Source organism: Coptis chinensis, chromosome 8 (assembly GCF_015680905.1).
Source record: "Coptis chinensis isolate HL-2020 chromosome 8, ASM1568090v1, whole genome shotgun sequence".
Classification (NCBI taxonomy): domain Eukaryota; kingdom Viridiplantae; phylum Streptophyta; class Magnoliopsida; order Ranunculales; family Ranunculaceae; genus Coptis; species Coptis chinensis.
The window spans coordinates 63,849,983-63,872,589 of record NC_141463.1 but is presented as its reverse complement, the minus strand read 5'-3'; the positions used below and the strand labels follow the sequence as shown (position 1 = coordinate 63,872,589).

At 37.2% G+C, this 22,607-nt stretch overlaps 2 protein-coding genes and 1 non-coding gene across 3 annotated transcripts; 1 reads left to right on the top strand and 2 right to left on the bottom strand.

The window, feature by feature from the left end:
- The first annotated feature begins 2,165 nt into the window (after positions 1-2,165).
- Positions 2,166-15,227, top strand: LOC147482394 (Transducin/WD40 repeat-like superfamily protein). The gene is made up of 14 exons (XM_086577974.1): positions 2,166-2,641; positions 2,711-2,792; positions 2,872-2,961; positions 3,048-3,092; positions 5,114-5,170; positions 6,532-6,670; positions 7,882-7,943; positions 9,744-9,854; positions 9,971-10,110; positions 10,204-10,243; positions 11,207-11,269; positions 11,353-11,546; positions 12,663-13,156; positions 14,281-15,227. The coding sequence occupies exons 1-13, from the start codon at positions 2,322-2,324 to the stop codon at positions 13,150-13,152; spliced, it is 1,833 nt and encodes a 610-aa protein (XP_086434100.1). The 5' UTR covers positions 2,166-2,321; the 3' UTR covers positions 13,153-13,156; positions 14,281-15,227.
- A 402-nt stretch (positions 15,228-15,629) lies between these two features.
- On the bottom strand, positions 15,630-15,713 carry TRNAY-GUA (transfer RNA tyrosine (anticodon GUA)). Its single transcript is given in 2 exon segments — positions 15,630-15,665; positions 15,677-15,713. It is a non-coding gene; the product is annotated as a tRNA-Tyr (tRNA).
- Positions 15,714-17,868: 2,155 nt separating this feature from the next.
- On the bottom strand, positions 17,869-20,066 carry LOC147482392 (putative xyloglucan endotransglucosylase/hydrolase protein 32). Its single transcript, XM_086579928.1, has 4 exons — positions 19,764-20,066; positions 19,556-19,656; positions 19,239-19,456; positions 17,869-18,546 (listed from the first exon to the last, which is right to left on the bottom strand). Exons 1-4 carry the CDS (start codon positions 19,954-19,956, stop codon positions 18,183-18,185), a joined length of 876 nt encoding a protein of 291 aa, XP_086436054.1. The 5' UTR covers positions 19,957-20,066; the 3' UTR covers positions 17,869-18,182.
- Between the last annotated feature and the right edge of the window lie 2,541 nt (positions 20,067-22,607).

The following is a 22,607-nucleotide window of genomic DNA, read 5'->3' as shown; positions in this document are numbered from 1 at the left end:
TGACCATGCTTCGTGGGCTTGAGAATTGTAGATTTTTGAATTGGGTTAACGTGATTTCTCAAGTAATCGAAACCACAGACGGCGCCAATGTAAATGGGTGTTTTGGTTTTGCTTTACAGATCGTGAAAAGAAGGGAATGGGTTGAGACTTTTTGGAGAGACCGAGTTCGCTGATGAGCGAGCTGCCTACATATCCTCTCTTGATTTTCTAGGGGAGAGAGGAATCAGGTCTCACGTAGTTCAAATAGGTAGTATTTATAGGCTTGCGAAGTTTCAATCCTAGAGGCACGTGTGCTTCCTGCACACGTGTAAGATGGAGATTGTGAATGAGTGTTGGGGAAATTTTGGTTTTAGTATAAGTCGTAGGCCGATTGGGAGTTGACGGTGGTAGTCACTATTCCCCGGTGGTGGGAAATACAAGTAAGATTTTGGCAATGATTACCCCGGTGGTGACCTTATTGAGGCGTTACGTCTCGGCTATGTGTTTCTTGAGACATCTTAGTTCATACCACCTACATGAAAGGATTTTGCTTTCATAGATCGGGTCTTGGAGGTCGATGTTTTGGGTTCACCTATCTTTCGCGTCGTGTATGTCTTCACAAGGAAGTTTGCTCCACACGTCGGTCTTGGAGGGTCATCACGAGTTCGCTTATGCTTCACGCGTGCGTGATAATCCTTAATGAGGATATTACTCCCCTACAGGTGCATTTGAAACACTTCTCCCCTTCAATTTCTCTGAAGTCTGAACACAGTAACACTCCACCTCCAGCAAAGATTCACATTAATACAACCTTCCAAATAATGATCCGATGCTCCATGTAGCATGATACCAATAGCTTTCTTGAAGTCTCTAGATCAGGTTTTGGGGTCGGGTTCGGGTACCAAATCCCCACCGAACCCTACCTTGTTATATGCATGTTGTGACAAGTACACTGAAGAGTAATGTTGCCATTTTGAAAATACAAATAAATTGAAGCAGATTGACCAAGGTCAACTATTTTGACTCGCAGTTAATAAACAGAAGTTGGACCAAAACCTAATAAATTTGAAAAGTAGGACCAAAGTCTAATTCCGCTATTAATAGTAGGACCAAAACCTAAATAACCCAAAACGTTACTAGCAGTTAGTAAGGATTTAGAGTGTAGTTGGTAAAACAAAAAAATGTAGATGTGTTAACTTGGATGTCAATGACGTGTCCGTATTCACCATTTTTTCATGAGGGGTTGATAAAAATCTACACCTCAATCATCAAATATCGTTTTTGGTTGAATATTGTATGAGGTCGTTGTGAGGGCGCTCAACATATGTACCAAGAGTTAGGTCGTGGACCTACTTAGATTTGGAAATCATGCGTTGATGAAGTCATTTTACATCATATTTTTAGTCCAAAGTGTACTCGGACCATGGACCGAGTGGGACCAGTGGCGGACTAGTCCAGTGGCTGTCCAAATAGACACTTTTGGATCATCCGGTTTTCTAATCCATCAAAGTTCACAACAGGTCCAGGTCCCATCTGGGTGGCCCAAGTTCATGGATCCAATCCGTTTAGATGATTCTGATCCAGTAACCTGATCCGCGGAGGCGAGAAATCCCAGTGCAATTCGATAAGATCTTACACAAGGATAGAATGAAATCTTGAGGAATGATCCTATCTAAATGATCCTATTTTAGATAGGATCATTCTAGGATTCATCAAAGAAGGCAATCTCCAATAATCACTTTCTTGGCCGCCAAGGCAAGAGATTGCTATATATACATAGGCTTCTGCAGCCTTCAGAACTACGTTTTTAGAGACTTAACGAGAGAGGGCTACCTCCTACTCTGAGTCAATCATATCGACTCCACCAACCCGACTCGACTCCAAATATACAGGCACTCGTCACTATACTCAGACATGCATCACTTGGGCGCTTGTCACTATACTGGGGCACCTATCCCTCAGTAGTATCTCGTGACATCATCACCTGCCACTCTCACCGGAGGAGGGGGTTGTAATACACAGACTGATACATCCTCAAAAAGAGCAGGCACTAAACAGTACGTAGGCATCTTCATCCTCATAAAGATTAAAGAGCATCCACTAACAACAACCAAAACCTTCCCCTTTCCTCGTCATAACTTAATAGCAAGTCTTACTTTAACTACTTTTGAATGGTTGAGTTGCTTAATGATGAAGCACATTGGTCTCAAAAAGAATTTTGCTTTCGAAACAAGGAGTTGCCACAATTAAAGTGGAGGGTTAAAAAACAAAGTTTTCGGTAATGATAATAAAATAAAAAAAAAAGGAGCGAAACTATCCAACGCCTCCTCCCTTGAAAAATAATGCCGCTTCTCTCTCCTCCCGAAGAATTATTAGAATTAGAAGAAGATGAAGAGTTGACTGACTTAGAAGACGACGAAGATTACGCTCCCATTATTAGAACCAACAGCAATGCAACAACAACTTCGCCCAACAGGAGTGATGAACTGCAACATCAAACTAGTTTTACTGTTGCTGGACAAGATGATGTTGGTATAACAACATCTTCTTCTTCTTCTTCTTCTCTGGAGAAGACCATTGGAAGTCAATCGAGTGAAGTGGATACTGCTTGTTGTGCTATTTGCATGGATTATTGGTCTTCTCAAGGCAAACATCAAGTCTGGTAAGTGTCTCACTTCTTTTAATTTAAAACAAATATATTTCCCATTTTTATTCGTTTTGAGTATTGTAGTTGTCTTCCCTGTGGACATGTCTATGGTTTTTCATGCATCGAAAAATGGATCCGGCAATGCGATAAGAAATCTGCTGCAAAGGTATTTTCATTTTTTTGTCAATGGTTAATCAATTTATGTTTAATTACCAACACTACTGACTCGTGTGGGTAATTTATAGTGTCCTCAGTGTAGTAAGAAGTGTGGAGTGAAAGATATTATAAAATTGTACATTTCGCAAATTGCTGTCGTTGATGGAGAGGAACAGAAGGTAAAAGCATGTGTTAGTAAACTGTATTTGAATGAAATTTGCGAATACAAGTTTTATTGATTGGGTTTTTTTTGCTGGTAATGCAGAAAGTTCTATCACTTCAGGCTGAAAATGAATTTCTTAAGATGAAGGTACAACTATCTCTAAACAGAGGATATCAAGTGAAAAGTGTTACCTTCTCCCCCCCTAAGCTTATATACTTGATGGATGCTCAATTTCTCTTTGAATGACTCGTAGCACCTCAATGTCTCAAGTTACATTTGGTATACTAATGATGCCATTTCTAAATCGTATTAATTGTTCTCCGTCAATGTTTAGGACACACGGCACACAACATATCACATACAATATGTGTCCGACACGTGTGGATACTTATCCGACACGTTGAAATATGGTGTGTCCATGTTTCATTGGTTTAGAGCTGCTTGGATACCGTATAGTTCCGTTTCTAGGTAGATGATGGTGATTTCATCTCGAAGCTATATATTTGCATGTCAAGTGACTTTATCCAGTCTATTTATCTACTAGGCTACTAGATGCCTTAATTAAGATTTGTGCGGGTAGATAAATAGGCACAAAAGATTTGGAGGGATGTTCATTGAACAACAATGAAATTAATCACTTTTCTGGTTAGAAGAAAGTCTCCATGCTTAAAATATGTGGGTTAGATTTCCGGAACCTTTATGCAGTAAAACATTCGTACTCATCTGGTGGCTGTTTTGATGTTTTGGACTTTTGGTGCCGAACAATGTAGTGTATTTACGAGAACGTTGACCTCCATATTGGCCAAGTTTTTAGTGATGGGTCAGCACTGGTGCAAAGACATGTATGGTTGTGGTTTCTGGAAAGGCATCCTTTGAAGAAGCGTTCAGTTTATTGATTAAGTTTAGGGTTGGTTGGGGGATGGTTTGCAATTTTAGGAGGCCTAATTTGAGGAATACTTCTACTTGCCATCGATTATTGACTTCGATACATTATTGAGGAAGGAGGGTGATATGTTTCAGTCGTATATTTGGTCCCATTTGGAATTCCTAATTTCAAAGGTACTTTAGTTTATCATCATTTAGCCTAACCCATTTTATCATCCCGGATTCCTGAACTGGAAGAATGGTATAAACTGTCGTCTAAACATTGATAATAAGAAGCTGACAACCACTGTTTTCTTACAATCACATTTTTGTATTAATTTACACAGCTGAAGAAGTATGGAGATTGTCTTGAAGGTGTAAATTCAAAGGAAAGAGTATTTTAATACTTAAGCAATGCCAAATGGGGCCATAGTTATATGACCCCTGAGTTAACGATTGTTGTTTGGGTTTAGGCTTTCGGAGGGAAAGTTTAACTTTTATGGTGTAGAAAGTTTCTTATTCACCACTACTAACTTTCTAATATCATTTGTGCCGAGTTTTTAGTGCCTTGGGAAATGAATATAAATATTAAGGTGGCATTCTCTGCTCCTTAAGGACTCACCATTTTAGAAGAGATCCATTAACTGACCAGAGAAGGAAATTGAAGAGATACGTTTCCATACTTATCTTTTCTATATAACTCCAAAACTCTTCCTACTTAAAATTTATTCCGAAGATTAAAGTAATGCGATAGGAAAGCCTTCTCTAAATCAACTCTTTAGACAATGCAAGGAAAACTATTCATCTTTTTATCAATAGACTCATCAGAAATTAGAATGCCATCAAGAATTTGTCTGTCATGACTCATGAATAAAGGCCTCTTACTCTTGTGACATAACGTTAAGCACGACTTTTTTCAGCCTTAAAGAAAGAACCTTAGTATGAGCTTGTAAGCACTCTCAATTAAACTAACACGCGTGAGATCTTTGAGATGAGAGCAGATAAAAATGATGAGCTGCATATTATGATTGTAATGCTAAGTAGAAACAAGATACTAGAGGGAATTTCTCTCTCTGGCCTCCACCCCTTCCTAACCCCACATAACAATAGAAGGATTCCTGTAGGTAGATTTGATATGTACATCTTCTCTCTCTTTTTGTTATCGTTTAATGCATGACTAGTGGTGCAAATCCCCTAGGCAATGTTATTCGTAATACTGGTGTGGACAATTTGGTTTTAGATTTTTTTTTAGTTTAGGATTGATACTAGAGCAATGAATAATGCCTTTTGGTTGGACATTGTAGATTGCTGCTCTGCATGAGAAAATATGCCAAGATGAGGAAGAAAAGATGTGTGAGGCGGTATGTTATTTAATTGTTAATTGTTATTGTTATTGTGCTTGAATGCCATCCATATGCATCCCTTTAAGTTGTTCGGAAGTGCCGTCCTTTAGAAACAGATGATTATACCTTTTGTGCTCTATGCAGTTTAACAGAAACAGTGGCTTTTGCACTTCCATTTTAAGTCCTTAAGAATATATTTTTTGTACCAGATTCCTTTTTGTATTGTTATACTAATAAAGTAGGGAATTGCTACGTCATTTGTAACACATGAATTGCGTTTATATGGCTATGATGATTAATACTAAAGCTCAAATTCCAAGAAAAAAGGGGGAAAAAAAAAGAAAAGAAGAAGAAGAAGATGTTACATATAGTTTGAAAGTTGCATCTTGTCCAGTACAGTTTGGGCTGTCAATGGGCTGGACCAGGGCTATAGCCTGACTGGATTTCGTCCGATAATTTAGCTAATTGAGCATGTGATTTAGTGTCAAGTTGACATACATGCGATAAGATCCTGAAAGGTTGAAATGTGATGGACATATTTAGCACATTGTGGAAATAACTTTAAATTTTTCATTTTGATTCTGAATGATTCATAAGCATCAAGAGCAAGTGATGTAGTGGTGTACTTTTCGATGGCACATAACTACATTACATTATCATGGGTTCACTGCTTTCCCATTTATAATCTTAAAAATTGCATTTAGGTTGTAATTAGGTCGGGATTCAACCCTATGAATCAGTAAGGATTGTGTAGGATCAATGTCTAAGAAAGCGCATAAAGAGCCTTGAAGCGCCTAGCCTCATAGAGGCTTAAGGCGAGCCTTAAAGGTGATTGAGGAGTAAGCCTTGATGTCTAAAATCGAGCATTGAGAAATCCAGAATCTAAAGATACATAAAAAGTTATGAGATGCAACGTGTCATATGAATGAATTAATGAATTAAAACTTACTTTGAACTTAAAATGAGGTACAAGATGTGCTATGAATAAAAAAATTAAAATACACTTAAAAATCCTTAAGCCTCTTTCACCACAAATGAGTCTATTGGGTGTGAGGAGAGCTTCAAGGGGGAAGCCTCAATGTGTTATTATAAACACTGAGTAGGATATAGTTACTTGCTGGACCAGTTGACCGATCCGAACCTCTACTGGCAGCTCGAACCTCTACACACTGACAGCCTTATGTATAGTATGAGATGACTTTGGACAGAAGAAATGGTAGAACAAAATATTTGTAATTGAGCTATAATTCTATAAACGCATGAGATAATTTCTTTTTGTAGCTCCTTTTTTTTAACAATCAATGTCGAAAACTTAATCGACTACATCTGATTCTTTACCCCTTAAAATTTTGAGTCTGCCTTTTTGTTTTTTGTCGAAGGCAAGTTTGTTGGAGAATGTTACTTCTGGAGAGATGCGGTTGGGCACATCCGAGATGAATGTTACTTCTGGACAGATGCGGTTGGGCACATCCGAGATTTTCAATTGTGTTGGGGATCCTCAAAGACAAAGGCTATCTGGTAACTTTTTTGTTGGAGTAATTTCATGTAAAGGGTTGTTGAATAATCTGCCCAAAATTTGTCTTTTAGGTCTTAGTGTATTCATATAATCCGGTTTCCCTTTTCTTTTGATGCTGTATATTTCAGTAAGGCAATTTTTTTTTCCGAAGATTTGGAAGTAGTTGCGTAGCTAAAGTGAACTCTGTTTCATCACAGTTGTTGTACCATGGGCCTTTTACTGTTGTTTTATAGTACATGGCATTTTTGCCTTCCTCTTACTGTTCTATAGTTTTGTTGTTTCACTGAGGTATTTGTTGCTAGTGCTATTATTTGTATTTTATCCAAATGCACTAGACGTATTAGTGACTTTTTCTTCATGTAATTTTTACTGCTTTTTAGAAAATTATGCCCCCTTTTTTTTCGACGAGCATAGCAAGTTTTAGGGCCGGGTGGGGATGAAAAACCAGATCTGTTGGTCAGTCTTCACCACCAGGCCTTCTTCACCCTTGCACAAAGTTAAACAGGACCAGCTTCTTCATCTCACCCTCCTCTGCTTGTGCGGTTGTGCCCATCCTGCTCCGTCAATTATATTTTGTAAGAACAATGGTTGGTAACAAGACTTCCCATCGATCAGCCACATTAGAAGTCTGTGTGCAACTAATAAAAAGAACTCAACAAAAACCTATTTCGTGAAAAATATAACTTAAGGGAATTATGAAATTTTCAGATCATAGTTTTCCAGAAGCAATCAAAGATGCCCTTAATTATTGTTCCTTGTCTTTACTTTTAGATCTCACTTTAAGCATATTAGGGTGGGATTGGGGGGGACGTTTGACGGAATAACTTAGATGTATTATTGCATCCCCAAGGGAAATCTAGAGAAAAGAAGAGAGAAGAATATACGTCCCTAATTTGTTTCACACATTAGTATAATTTATTAGATCCTCTCACTTATTTTTCTACAAGAAAAAATAGGGTTTACATATTAAATGCATCCTAAAAAGTTCCCGTGAAACTCTAACTTGAATCTTTATGTCTAATCCCCGAGTTTGGTACTCATTCAATTAGATCATCCTACTTGTTGGGATATTTCATCCAGAAACACAGGTTTTGGCTGACCAATTTGCTCATCGGCATATAGAAAAATTGCAAATCTTTTTCTCGTTGCTGGTCATGCATATCTCTGCTGTTTTTTTCTTTTGATCCTTTAACATCTGTTTTTCTTTTTGTAGGACATACATTAGGCTCAAGATATGGTGCACAAGGATCTAATTGTTGCAGATTTGCATTAGAGGTATTTTATGTCTTTTCCTTTTCATATGAATATTTTCATATAGTTATAGTTAATACGAAGCAATATTTGTGCATGCAATTTAGTTAGGTGGGTTTGGCTGGAGAAAATCTTTATTGTTACTAAGATATTCAGATCCAAAATTTTTGGACCAGAAACTTTCAGTTCATGGGGAAATCTCCATGCCAAACGGACCAAATTATCCTCTTTTAGCGTCCTAGTGTATCTAATGCCTAGGCCTCCTAGTTTTGAAGGTAAATAGCAGGTCTCCTTTTCTCGGTAATAGTAATGATAGAGAAAGAGTTTGGTACAGATCTGGGGTAACATGTGCTTTCTTTTTCTCCAATGTTGAACCCCATAGAAATCACAAACCAGTTTGTCATTGATATCAAGTTTGCTTTGAGAAAGCCTAGAACTTCTCATGGTGTAAGAAGCTATAAAGTTGAGTATACTCTTGATGAGAGTCACTCGACCAGGCTTTGACAGCTCTTTTACTGTCAATTTCCTATTTCTATTTTTGTTAATACGTGTTTTCAAAGGTGGCTTTGGAGGTCTCCGAAAAGATTGGAATGCTCAGATACTTATATTGACAAATGACAATTAATTTATTGTAATGGAGAGAACTGGGATAAGATTGTTTTGTGCATTTGGCGAGTCTTGGGGCTAATGAGGAACCTAGATTTATCATAACTAATTTGGCACCCAGACATCATTGATAGATGGTTACTAATTCTGTGAATGTCTCTAGCGGCAGTAATGTTAGCCGTTGAGAAGATTTTACAATCGGTGCGGTTGTTCTATCATGTGTTGGCTAAAGAGTATGCTTTGCACAACCTAGAAAATGAAGAGATAATTTGTGACTTTCCTTACAAAAAAATATGGGCGGATTCGATTCCATTTAAAATGGTTTTTTTTTTGTTAACTTGCTTTCTTGGGGAGAATTAAAACCATTGATGTCTTGAATAGAAGAGGTATGGAACTCCACAATGTTTGCCCACTTTGCAAAGTGAGTGAGGAGAGTGTGGATCGTCTCCTTCTTACTTGTGCCTTTTCAAAGAATATTTGGGACTCTTTTTCCTCATCATTCCGTAAACCTTGGAGGGCACCTTCTAACATTAAAGAAGCACTAAGTAGTAAACTCATACTACAACCACTTTCTAACAAAGCATCATGGATTGCGGATCACCTCCCTAGAGCTATTGTTTGGAATTTGTGGAAGGAGAGGAACACAAGAATATTTGAACAACTAGAAAAAAGACATCCACAAGGTAGTGGAAGAGATCAAAGAGGAGTTACACGATTGGGCATGTGCTAACCCATGTTTCAAAGGGGTGACCTGCCAAGCCTTTATTTGTAATTGGGATACCCTTGTACTATAAAAGGGTTTGTAACCGGGCATAGGGGATCCTCTTGGGCATTGAGTAGTTCCTTGCTACTTAGCCTATTATTTTTAACACTATATCTTTATGTTATTATTAATGAATTGTTTTTTTCGATAAAAAAAAATAATAATAATAAATAAATAAAAAGAGAAGATTTTACAATCGTCAGCAAATAAAAGGTGCATTTCTCAAGATCTTGATGCCCATATCTCATGAGATGACTTGAGGGTGATCAAAAAGGCGTGATAAATACTCCATAGACAAGATGAAGATGGAAGTGGACAATGTCTAATTGTCTACCTATGTGCACAGCCAAAAATGACCCATAGTGCTCACAGTTTGAGCTATTTTACTGTTGCATATTTTTTGATATTGACCTTTTTTTCCAAGCCGTAACATCCAACAGTTTTGACTTGTACAGGATGAGTTAGTGTTGGAGGGTGCTAAGATTATGGACATAGACGCCTCTAATCAAATTCTGATTTTGGCTCGATGTCTTCCAGGAATGGGTGGTAATCATGTGCTTACCAAAGTAAGTTTTTTTCCCAATCAAGTGGGAACAGTGGATTTACCTTTATGTTATACGTATCTGATCTATATTAAGACTTTGTGCAACTTTTCTGAATTTGTGTTGACCCCCCTACACAGATAAGCTTGATGTATCCGTATGACAGTGAAAATATACAGCTTCCTGTCACCACCAAAAATGTTAAGGACCTGCATGTTTCTCCTTATGGTAGTAAACTTGCACTGTTTGCTTCATTGGGGAAGAAACTGTCAGTTCTCAGGTTTAGCGAACCCTCCGACAGAATCTCTATATTTTTAATGTTCTTATCAGTAACCTTTTAATTTGAGTTGTTTTTTTTTTCGTCTTGTTACAGCATGGAAAGCAACAATATTGTTGTGACATATGATCTGCCGGTAAAGTTCTATTTGTTCTCTTTGGATTGCTAGTTACTTTTCAACTAAAACTGTTGTGTTCATGTCATAATCCCATTTCCCAGCATGTCTATATAAGATTAGTTTCGTATGACTTTCTTGTAATCCTTATTCCTAAAACTCGTTAGTCATTCTTATTTTTTTTGTACATGATCCCTCTATTTGTCTAGGAAAACAAATACAGCAGTAGAACATGATCACCTAATATTTGTTTATGAACGCTATGAAGAAAGTTTACTGAAAGTAGATTAGGTATTAATGTGTTCGAGGTGCGCAAACCAGATATGTTCTTTTTTTATATGATCTCTTTATTTGTCTTTTTTTTTTCATATGTTTCAAAGGTTTGTCCTTACACATTGAGAATTGGGTTGCTAGTTTTAAACCGAGACTTGAGAATGGGTAGCCACTTTTCAAAAACATAGAGGTTTATAACTCTAAATATGGTCTGTTTGGTGTTCAATTGATCCTCATAATGACCACGCCAGTAAGTCTCCTGTTGTTTTACTCTTACAGATTGTTATGGTTTGTGATTTATGGTTGAAAACTAAGCAATTTAATTACTTATTTGTTTTTTGTGAAATAAATAGATAATAGAAGATTGGTTGTTTGTTCTATGGTTGCCTTCTTTTGCTTTCCCAAAACATAAGATATGCCCTTGAGGATGTGCATAAATAGAAGTGCATTTGGAAGTCTATTTTTACCTTATTTGATAGTGTTGATACCTTTTCTTTATTACTAGTTTACTACATATCTGCACATCAGCCATCAGCACAAGTTATTTCATCATCAGTTGAACGTATTATTTCCGATTTCATATAACACATGATAGGATGGAGCACATTTACTGAACGTGCATTTTTACTAGTTTTGTGACAGAGCGTATCTTGATCACAATTTCGTGGTATGTGTTGGCTTGTTTCCTTAATGGTTTCATTTATTTTGTAGGGATCTGCTTGGTCATGCTCTTGGGATCTTAATAGTCCACATTATTTGTATGCTGGGTTGCAGGTTTAATGTTGTTCTATGAATCTTGTATTTTGAGTTATACGTTAGATACCTGGAATGATAATCGGCTATTTTGTCCTTTGCAGAACGGAATGCTTCTGGTGTTTGACATGCGCCATGCAGCAAACCCCTTGGAATCATTGACAGGGCTGAAGCCCAAGCCTGTTCATACCATAAACTCTATTTTGCATAAATCCCCTAGTCCTTCTGATGTTAGAACACTTCTAACTGCTTCTGCTATTGGCCCTTGTGTGTGGAATACAGGTGCTGCTGGAGAAAGGTTGGTCTATGATTAAATACACTTACTTAAATGGATGCAAATAGGCATATGTTTACATAATTTTGATATTCATGGTTGCTTTGATATATATATATATCTCAAATTTTACTTCTGTTGAATCTATAGTTTTTTTAAGTATATTTAAGGAGAGGAAGGAACTGGAGGGTGAGAGTCAATCTCATTGTAGGCAATTTAATATTTACAATAGAGTAGAAGAAGAACAAATATTTTCCCGAAAAAGAAAGCTGTTGAACTTGAGACCTCTGGCCACATTTTGTGCCATAGATCACCCCATTTTGGAGATTTGGCTGTTCATATGGTTTAATTTCGAGAAAAACATCCTTGAAGATTCATTGATTGCTTTTGGTTAAACATAAAAACAAACTGCATGGCATGAAACTTCATAGTACCCTGCCAAAATAGTCAAATACAGATACCTACTAATGTGTTTGGTTTACTTATTTGAAGATTTATAGGTGTAAATGTCATTCTACTATGTTAGTGAACTATTATTTCATTATTTTAGGACCAGAGTCAATCTTGGCTCTCTTGGGGTTGTTTAGGAAGTAAGTACTTAATGAGATGGTTATGATTTATGAATTTTGTGACAGAGTGTATCTCGATCACAGTTTCATGGTATGTGTTGGCTTGTTTCCTACATCCATGGACTGGAAGCTATCTTAGAACTTGACCTATCAGCTAGGTTGGGAATCTTTAAGATATGTTGGAAATACTAGCATTTAGGTTGAATTTGGTGATTTTAAATTATATTTCCTCTTTGCAAGGCCTGTTTGTCGTGAAGGTAGATGGTAGTTGCTAATGGTTGAGTTTATGAAGGTGGCAGTCTCAGTGCGCTTTTTTTTTTTGTTTGCTTAGGTTGATTATTTAATTATAGCAATGGAACCCTTAAAACGTAGTGCTTTAAAACGCATTAAGATGGTTACTGGTCAGATTAATGATTCTGTTACTTTATCAGATGGGCTAGGAGGTTAGGCAGGGTTTAGCAAAACACAGCTAGATGATCGTGTCATTTAGTATTGGGTGCAACACTAGTTTTCTTCTTGCTTGTATATATTAGTTGGTTGTACTAACTATCTTTTACTGATTTTATTGAAGGCCTTTCCTGATTCCTAAACTTGAGAATCAGGGTGTTTGCATATCAGTTGCTTGTTGCCCGTCAAGCGATGACATAGTTGCTTCATTTCGCCCCGTTCAGACATCTAATGACATTATTAGTTCCCAATCACCACTTACTCCTTCCCCCACAGTTGGTGGTCGAGGAATACAGGGTTCTCATGTACTCATTAAGAGGCTAGTTGGCAACTGTTATCAGAACGTGGCATGTACGTCTGCCAATGTAAATGATGTTCGGTTGTTGAAGTCAGCAGTTGTAAACGTGGAGAACTGCAATCCATTGTTTGCATATGGGGATGAATCTACCCAGGGATTGAGTGTATATGCGTTACCGTCACTAGGAATTCTTCAAAATCTCAAACCTCATCATAATCCAATCCTTGATGTCAAATTTGCACCTACTCCTGGCTCTGGCATACTTGGATGCATCAGTAAGGACAGACTGCAAGTTTTTTCTGCAAAGGTCTCGTGAAAAGGTACCTATTATGAGCTTTCAAGTGTTATTTGGTTACTATTGCTAATTGATCCCAAAAAAAAAAGAAACAGCATTTTGGCTACTATTTCTATCAAAATAGTATTCATGGGCTTTCCCGTGCTTCATTTTCTGATATATACTGTTAGTGTATTTCTGTCCATATTGAGCAAGATCTGTAATAAGTACTGGAAACCTTGCTTCATTATTTTATTACTTTGACTTAAAACATTCCTTTAACTCTTTAAGCTTACTTTCCTAGTACTTTTTGTTCTTATTTGCTTGTGCCTTTTGGTATTTCATACTTTTTTAAACCAGTGAAGTTACCCATCGCCTTGTAGTCATGGTCACTTATTTGGGCCCTTAGGAAACAAGAGCTGGTCACGTAGATAGTAGATACTATCGCTATCTTGTAACGTTGTAAAAATTATTGTAGTGTTGGAAGGAATGAAATTATGAGTTTTGGAAATCCCCCCTCCCCCAACACAGTCACAGGCGCCTAGAGCCTACAGGATCGCCTAGCATCTCCCCACTTTCTGTGAATCCTAAATTTGTTCGTCTTCTACAGGATGTAATAATGCAATAAGAATGTATATTAGGCTGCATATGACCTTTTAATACACAAATTCTAGGTGACACCCAGTTGGGTTTATGATATGGATAATGGATCCTATGTGGGCATGACCCCTAGGTCCAGAGAGCCTAGGACACCTAGGCGGAGCCTAGAGTTGGGCACTCTACCAACTGACTGACTAGTGTTTTGAGTGGGTGAATTGTGTACACTTGGTGTCTTCATCGAATTGTGTTGGACTGTATTTATTGTCACTTGTAGAAACTGGTGCAGCTCGAGTATTTGCAATACGTACAGCTATGTGTAGATGGATTGATTTTGAGGGTGGGGTAAGAATTATTCATTTTTTTCACCGAATAATTCTGCAAAAGTATTATTAACTTTTATTTCTGTTAATTGATTATATTACCATGTAATGGATTACTTCATAGTTGCAGATACTGCTGTGTTTGATAATGAGATACTACATGGATTACTTCATAGTTACAGATACTGCTGTCTTTGATAATGAGATGAGTTTCTCGCTTCACTAATACTTTGGTTTTTTCTGTTTCCAGTCCTCCAACTGCAGTATGGGTTTTCTTAAAGAATTGATGCTAAGCCATTGCTTCACAAGAGAGTGGTCTGTTAACATATCTGTTTAAATATCTATTTAGTGTATATATGGGAAACCTTTTTCAACAATTAATTGCATTTGATGTGTAAAAGATTTGGTTACTGCAAGCTTGCATAATATGTCAGCGCACTGTGGTTTTGACGTGTTTCTGTTTTCGGAAATGGCAATTGTCTCTCTGCACACGACAATGAAGGTGATGAAACAACTCACTTCTTCTGAAACATGCCATTCTAAACGACAATGAAGGTCGGGTTTCACATCCAGTATCCGCTTTCAAGTATGCTGCTTTCAGCAGCATGCAGCAGCGTTTGTGGTTCACTTTGCCATTTACATTTTCACTTTGCAGTGTAATTGGTGGTGCGTGGTCCTTTCAGGTTGGATTACTCCCAAGGTGTTGTAGTTCTTTGTTCCTGTCCAGTTTATGCTACTGGTGATCCTGTCAGTTTATGTTACATTCATTTCTGTGCTGGTAAGTACATATACGAAATGAATGTAACAGCTTTTTTCTTCAATCAATAAAATTCAATTATCAAAAAAAGAGGAAGATAATCATCAAGCTGTATCTAGGGCATTGTCTATAGACGATAACACATAAGAAAAGACAGAAAACAGCAGGTACCTTGAAGCTTCTACCGTGTTGCTGGACTAGGCAGAGACATTGCACATGGGAGGAGCCTCACGTGATATATGTATATCTGAAGAAGGTTCCTAGTCTAATATATTGCTTTCCAGAAAAGAAATAAACAGATTGAAGGCTTTTACGTATAACTTGACCGTAGCTAGTATGTAATCTGGATATTATCAGTTGAAGTTGTCAAAATCTGCCTTCTTCTATATATCCCACCGCAAGGAAATTGAATAAATAGTGGCAATGTTCCATTTTGTGTTTCTGGTTACTTCATAGGCACATTATAGTGTCTCACTCTCGGAGGTGTCTCCGAGTTGCTTTTGGTTCAATATGATTTTGATGGCAATGGATGTTCAGGCTGGGGACTTATAGTCTCTCATCAAAAAAATGGAAAGCAGTAGCTGTTCAGCGAAAGAAAAAATTGTAAGTTTGTGGTCCCAATTTTAAGTTCTCGACTTCTCGTTTGGTACTGCGCAGATCAGAATAACAGAGTGCGCTAGCCATGCTACAAATTCATTAGAAAATATGGATTTTTAAGTTTTCTTGAAAACGGCGCTTTCGAAAATGTAAAGGACAGTTGAATAAAATTATCTGAAAAATGTTAGTAGTGTAACTTGCTTTTTTATCTTGAAAGACTGCAAAAAAATTAAATTAAAATTTTATCCGATCTGCCGGATTCGAACCAGCGACCTAAGGATCACTGCTACAACTACAGTCCTCCGCTCTACCAACTGAGCTAAGATCGGTTTCTGAAACTGAGATCTAAATGTAATATAAATACGATAATAGAGTCGTATTTGAATCTGACTTCAATATAACTATCATTTTGTTAATCCAGTTAGTGCTATTAATCCAAGTAAAACCTTTAATTTTATTTTTTCTGATTATTTAAGAGCAAATTATTAAGATTATTCTCCATAATGATTAAGCAACCTGGTACCCTCCTCATATTCCAAGTTCTAACAGCATTGGGCCCTCGTGCATGGAACCACCTACAACGATGCATGGTGAAAAGCACTCCATTCTAGACCAGGACATGGCCTGTCACTGAAGGCCCAGGATTTTGATAATCAATTTTATTTTATTTTAGTGGATTCAGAAACAAAATGAAGCTGATTGGGATTTCCTAACCTCTACAATTGCTAGCTTGGTTGGTTGAAGTATCTATTTCATTGCTCAAATTCCATGTAACCTCTTACACAGTCCGATCTTATAGAATGCAAAAGGAGAAAGAGTGTGCAAATGAATAAGATGTATTGTCTCAATGCATGAAGTTCGAAAGCATGGCAACCCCCCATTAATCATAGCACCATTTTTACATCTTCACAAACTATATTCCAATTTTTTATTTTTATCCTTAATCGCTTAACATACTGATTACTGAGCGATAGTTTCAGTATTGTGGGATTTATTATTTTGATGATCCCATATTTGGATGATTAAAAATGTGTGTTACAAATTTACAATGAAACGACACGAGCCATGTTTTGTTTGTTCTTTAACACATTGTTGCTTGGGTTCTAAGGGCATCTCCAATGGGGGGTGTAAAATTACACCTCCACCTAGGCTCCACGTAGGTGCCATTAGGATTTTACACCGCTAATTGTATAGTATTGTATAGCTCATAAATATCCACACTCTATACTCTCCAATGGAAGAGTGTAAAAAAAATAGATTTTAAACTCGGACGTCACTCCAAGTGACGTCCCTCTTTAATTTAAACTGGGACGTCATTTGGAATGACGTCCGAGTTAAAAAATAAAACTTCAAACGTGTGTTGAAGTGGCGTCCGAAGTTTTAAGTTAAAGCGGGGCGTTATTTTAAGTGACGTCGGGCTTTTTATTAACTAATAGCGAGAGGGGGAATTCCCCACCCTCTCTATTAGCTAATACACTATTATCTACGGTTTAGCACTCCCATTGGAGAGAGTTTTTTGATATTTGGGGTGTAAAATTTCCACTCTATACGGTTTACACCCCCCATTGGAGATGCCCTAAGGAACAACCTCCAATAAAGAGGTTTGAAAAAGAAAAAATAAAGTTAGAACACATTGTTTTGCAATAGTGTTAACCTAATAAGATGAAATTGCTATATTTGAAGGTCCGGACAACAGTACTTCTATATATGGTAATCATTGATTTACATAGAGATACACATACCTGGACAAAAACTAAGTTTGTCGGTTAATCTGGGCAGAGGGGTATGCGGACAAAAACTAAATTTGTTGGTTAATCTGGGTAGAAGCGGACAAAAACTAAGTTAGTTAGTTTATGTCTGTCCTCACCTATCCCTCTCTCTCTCCTTCTTTCTCTCCCCTCCCCCTCTCAACCAAGCCCTAACTCTCTCTCTCCCCACCCACAAACCCATCTCTCTCTCTTCTCCACCCTCCGCTCATGCCCTCACTCCCACTGCTTAGCAGTTATCTAGTTATTGATTTACAGCAAACCATGAGTGAGCGTCTGAGTGAGGTCACTTGATCGATGGACTATCTTAGACTTATAGTCACTGAAAACTACTAGCTAGTTACTATTGTTAAGTCTATCCCTCCATATTAACTTGGCAGTCTTTTTGTATTTTTAATTTGCTAGCTTGTTTTAAATGAGAACAGAAACTCCTTAATATAAGCTTGCGAGTTCGAACCTAGACCTCTGATATCATCACTCAAAGATTTTACCGAATTGGCTAGTCCTCTTTTCAGTTCTACACAATGTACAAAAGAAGCACTTCTTGGCTTCTTGCAAGGTTATGATGTGCGGGATCCTTATCCTAGATTCAAAATTTCTCTGTTTCTAATCATACATACAAACACCCTTTTGCGTGTCTCCATCAGACATCAGACAACAGATAAGTATGCATCAAATTTATATGGCATTAACTAAATGCTTACAGTACGTACCAGCATGAAACAATTCAATTCACTTTATTAAGAAAGGAGATCGAAGTGGCTACATTCAAACAGCCCATCGGTCATCTCTCTTTTCTTTCTTATTCTCTCTCTCTTCTAATATTCCCCAATCATACATGTATTACTTCACCAACTCCAACATATATAAAACCGACCAACACAACTTCAAACTTATTATGGAGGTTTGGATGCTCAACCACTTTTGAATAATGGACCCATCTCAAGACCCCCCAAGTGTTATCATTTTTTAAGTACAAATTTTGAGTGACCTATGTGTATAGGTGTACAAACAAAGTAGAACGCCTCTGAATTAAGCATAACATTCAGGTGTTTGGGAATGATCCCTGTTTGAGTCCTTGCAATAGTCGTAAACCAAGTAGTTCTGAGCCCACTGCAAGGCTGAATACTGCTCACTGCTCAGGCCACCAGAGGGGTTAGGGGATGCAGAAACTGGGCGGCATGAGGCCGGTGCATTGTCAGAGCACCCGCTTAGTTTGAAATTGGTATACTTACCAACAAATGGTTGGTAGTGGTAATCAGCCTTGTACTTCCCATCCTCAGTCGCCCATGATGAAGCATCCCATATTGAGCCATATGCCCACATTGGCCTCAAGGGGAAGGTTGAATCAATCTTTCTTTTGTACCTCCTTATAGGGATATCATCGACGAAGAATCTGGAGATGGAAGAATAACCAAATTTCAAGTACATGTAAACACATATTGCATACCATCATCGATCTAAATATTCACATGAATATTTGTATGGCATACTGAGACCGAGTACGTCCATGCTATTCAATAAAGGCTTTGACTTGAGTGTCTCATTTAGTATGGAGGTGTATGTGCTCCTTAGATTCCCTTGGTAGACCTGCCAGTAGTCTCTTAATTCTGAATACCATATCTATTGAATGGTCATATGGTCCACGTACGAGTGAAAAAACAAAGCTTTGGTATCACAGATTGGTCATTGGTCTACGTACTATATGTACTGCCTCATTGTCGTCTTGTCAAGTAGCGTATATGCAAAGTCAGAAAGCGCATTGCGCTGCGTGCGTCCATCCCTCCTGAGATTTCTCCTAATCAGTGTACTCCATTTCTGAGAACAAATTATATTCAACAGTTTTACCACGTATGTTTTTATATCATTTAGCACAGACTATCCTCAGGGATTCAGGGGCAAGGTTAAATAAATGTTGCTTGCATGGTATGTAGTACATAATCAATATTAAGTCCCAGCAGTCGGTTCAAAACCATATGTTTATGTTTCTTACTATTTGTTGGTGCAAGAGTCATCCTATTTAATACCTAAAATGGTCAAAATCTACAATCTAGATACTATTAGGCGTGTCATGAAGACTTTACTCACATAATTTCATTAGGACTCCACAGTATGGCATAGTTGTGAAAATTTGCTGTTGGATCAAACCATAGATGAAACTTCATCTCTCTCCCAATGATTCTCCCATCACCACTTCCTCTTATGTACACATTAGTCTGTAAATTGTAAGGCTTCCCTGGTGTTGTTCCAAGGAACTCAATATCGACTTCATCATGATTTCCTGGATGTGCTTCGTTGTTTGAAAGCTTAATCACCAACAGAACAACAAAGAAATATATCAGAAGATTGACAAAAACTATGTCGAGTTCAAAACAGGACAAAAACAGTAGTCTGCTAATCCTCACATAGAAAGATGTTATCACTCCTGCAGTGTAACCGGGGTGAAGCTTGATCGCCGCACTGAAGTACCCCGACCGAAATGCACTATTTGATTTGAAACCACTTCCTGTTGTGATTAATCAACCAAGAGTAAAAAAGTATCTTATATACACATCATGAAAAAATTCAACGAGTTAAGAGCACCTGAAAAATAGCTTGAAAATGATACTTAACCTGAGCTACTATCAAGCCATATTGTTAAGGAATTTTGCTCTACTTTCTGATGCTGAGGACCCCAGAGATTTCTATAGCCTCGAGAAAATTCTATAGTCCCAAACTTGGAACTAGGCCAATAGCCAGGTGAAGGTTGAGCATTGCTTAAAGCAGGGACCATAAAGATAAGACAAAGGATGAGAAAATGAGCCATTATGGAAAAAAAAGTGGGGTTGGTCGAATTTGTGTGTTTTAATTGCAGGTGAGAGAGGGAGATAAGGCAAGTAGTATTATGTATGAATATGAGTATGGCAGTACAGTTAGTATATATAAGGAATCACCGGGTCCCATCATACTATAGAAGTGATAAGGAGGTTGATGGGAAGTTATACATGTAGACGAAATGATCATACAAGTTTCATAACAAAGTTATGGACAGCTAAATCTAGAAATTGCTTGACTTAGGTTGAGACGTTGAGTCCAAATGGCTTGTATTCCTGCAAAAGTGGAGTGACGGGTGGAAATAACTTCTATGTGCATATTACCCCCTATATAGAAGGAGTGATTCTACACTACTTAATTTGGCTCTATTTGTAAATATTCAAATTAGGCATGTCGGGCAGAAAAAAAGTTCTTAATTCATTTGGAGCCGGTTGAGGGTGGGTAGTATTGGGTCAAATATGGCTATATGAATCCGATGGAATAGTTTTATAATAGCCCAAACCCGATTATATCAAATTTTGGGTCAAATATGGCTATATCGGATAAATCCAAATTAAAAAAAATAGTTTTATAATATCCAAACCCAAACCCCGATTATATCCGAATAAGTAAGCGGATATAAAATATCATGAATAGTGTAGAATCCGACCCGACTCTCTGCCCTAGTAGTGTGGTTTGGATAACACAAAAAAACTCTCTAAAAAAAAAACCAAAAAATATATCCGAATCCAAACCCAAACCCAATCGATATTTCTAACATATATCCACCCGAATATAGAATTAATTTTTTTCCCAATATAATCGAAGATATGAAAAACGGATATAAATCGGTTGACTTTTTGACCATTTTAAAAAACATAATCCGAGTTTCCAATAATCGATATATATCCCGATATTATATTTCTCTATTTTAAATAGTTTGTGGTTTGGACTATTGGACACAAAAATGTACTCTCTATTCTCAAAGCACCTTTTTTCCAGGTTTAGAGATAGAGAGTGCACTGTGCACTACCATTGGAATCAGCCTTAGCTTGTATGGTACACAAATCTTTTAATCTCCAACTACTTCTTGCCTCATATAGAAGTAACTTGTCACACAATATCATAGTTGTGCAACTCCACGAGTCTAGCTATTGTCTTTTTCTTTTTTTTTATAGTGAATGCCCTTATCCTCACATGATTTTCAAGTACTGTTTGGAACACAAAATAATCAACTGAGTCAGTTAGGTACAATGCGAACTGAATCATATCTGTTTGATTGATCGTCCTCACATAAAATCAGCTCTCCCAGTCATTTAATTCTCACAAAATTAAACTGGAATATGCTAATTACGTTTATGGTCGTGGTCTCGTGGAGATCATGCTAAAAAAATATTGCTCAATTCAGCTACATGAAATGTAGTGTCTTGTTCTATATAATGTATGAGATAATTAAATCGGGTAAAATTGGACTATATTCGCATTTTGCTGCACAAAGACGTACCATACTACCATGTGAGCTTAACTAGTGTATTGAAAACTGATTTTGCTACGGTAATAACTCCCCTGATTATCTAAATTAGACCATCGACTGTGTACTGTACATTTTTTTTGCTAGTTAAGTTTCTATTGTATTAAGGAAAAAGAATAGAGAGTTACGTGATATGTGATTCAAGGGCAGCTAAAAGTTCCTAGAACCATAGAACGCATATCCAACACACATCTAGAGAGGATTTACAAATCTAAATACACAGAAATGGGATCGTCCTACTTATAGATAAATGGTGCTCTCCCATCATGCAAAAGCAGAGTACTACTGGCCAAACGATTGTGTACAATATACACATTAATTTAAACGATTCTTTTTTGGTTTTGCAAGTAACTCACTAAATCACTTTAACTCGGACAAAACTATGAAGATTTTGGCTTTCAAGCATTAGATATGGTTGCACCAGGGATGAAAAATGGACTGATAGACTGAAGTAGAGTGGGTAGATGGATACCTCTTCAATATTATGCATGTATGATAATGTAGTAGAAATTGGAATTGTGTTTGAGGTAGACTCTCATTGAAAGTAACATGCATATCTGTTCAATATAATCATCAAAGCAATGCTTTTACTCATATGTGATATGTCAACTTAATTTTATTATATGCTTACCATTTCACTCTCAATGTGCAAGAATTTAATGGACGTACCATGTTTATTTAATTAGCGTATGGTAGTATTTTGTTTGTTTAGAAAATTTAGGGATATGCTTTGTTTTAAAAAAGACTGCCAAAATTACACAACGTCTTTGTTTTTTTAAGTCACGAAAATGACCATGTATTATTGAAGCAGTTCTTAACTTCTTATTAACGTGTACTTCTCATATATATCAATATTTTTTGGTTGAAAGAATGAGTATACTTCTGTCTGTTTTTCAACCTTTTCAGCAAACGGAAGTGTTTTCTCCCAAAAGATTTTGAACTTTAAATCTTAGAGCTTTGGTCACTTAGGTTCCTTCAAGTGGATGGAATCTTCGAGCTTTGGAATATTGGAATGCACAATAATCTTTCAGTTCAACGAAGACTAGCAGCTTGCTTTGGTGAATAACTGAATATATATATGCTAACCAGCTTGGTGCCTAGCTCTGTTTAAGGTCTAAGAATGTTTCTATGCT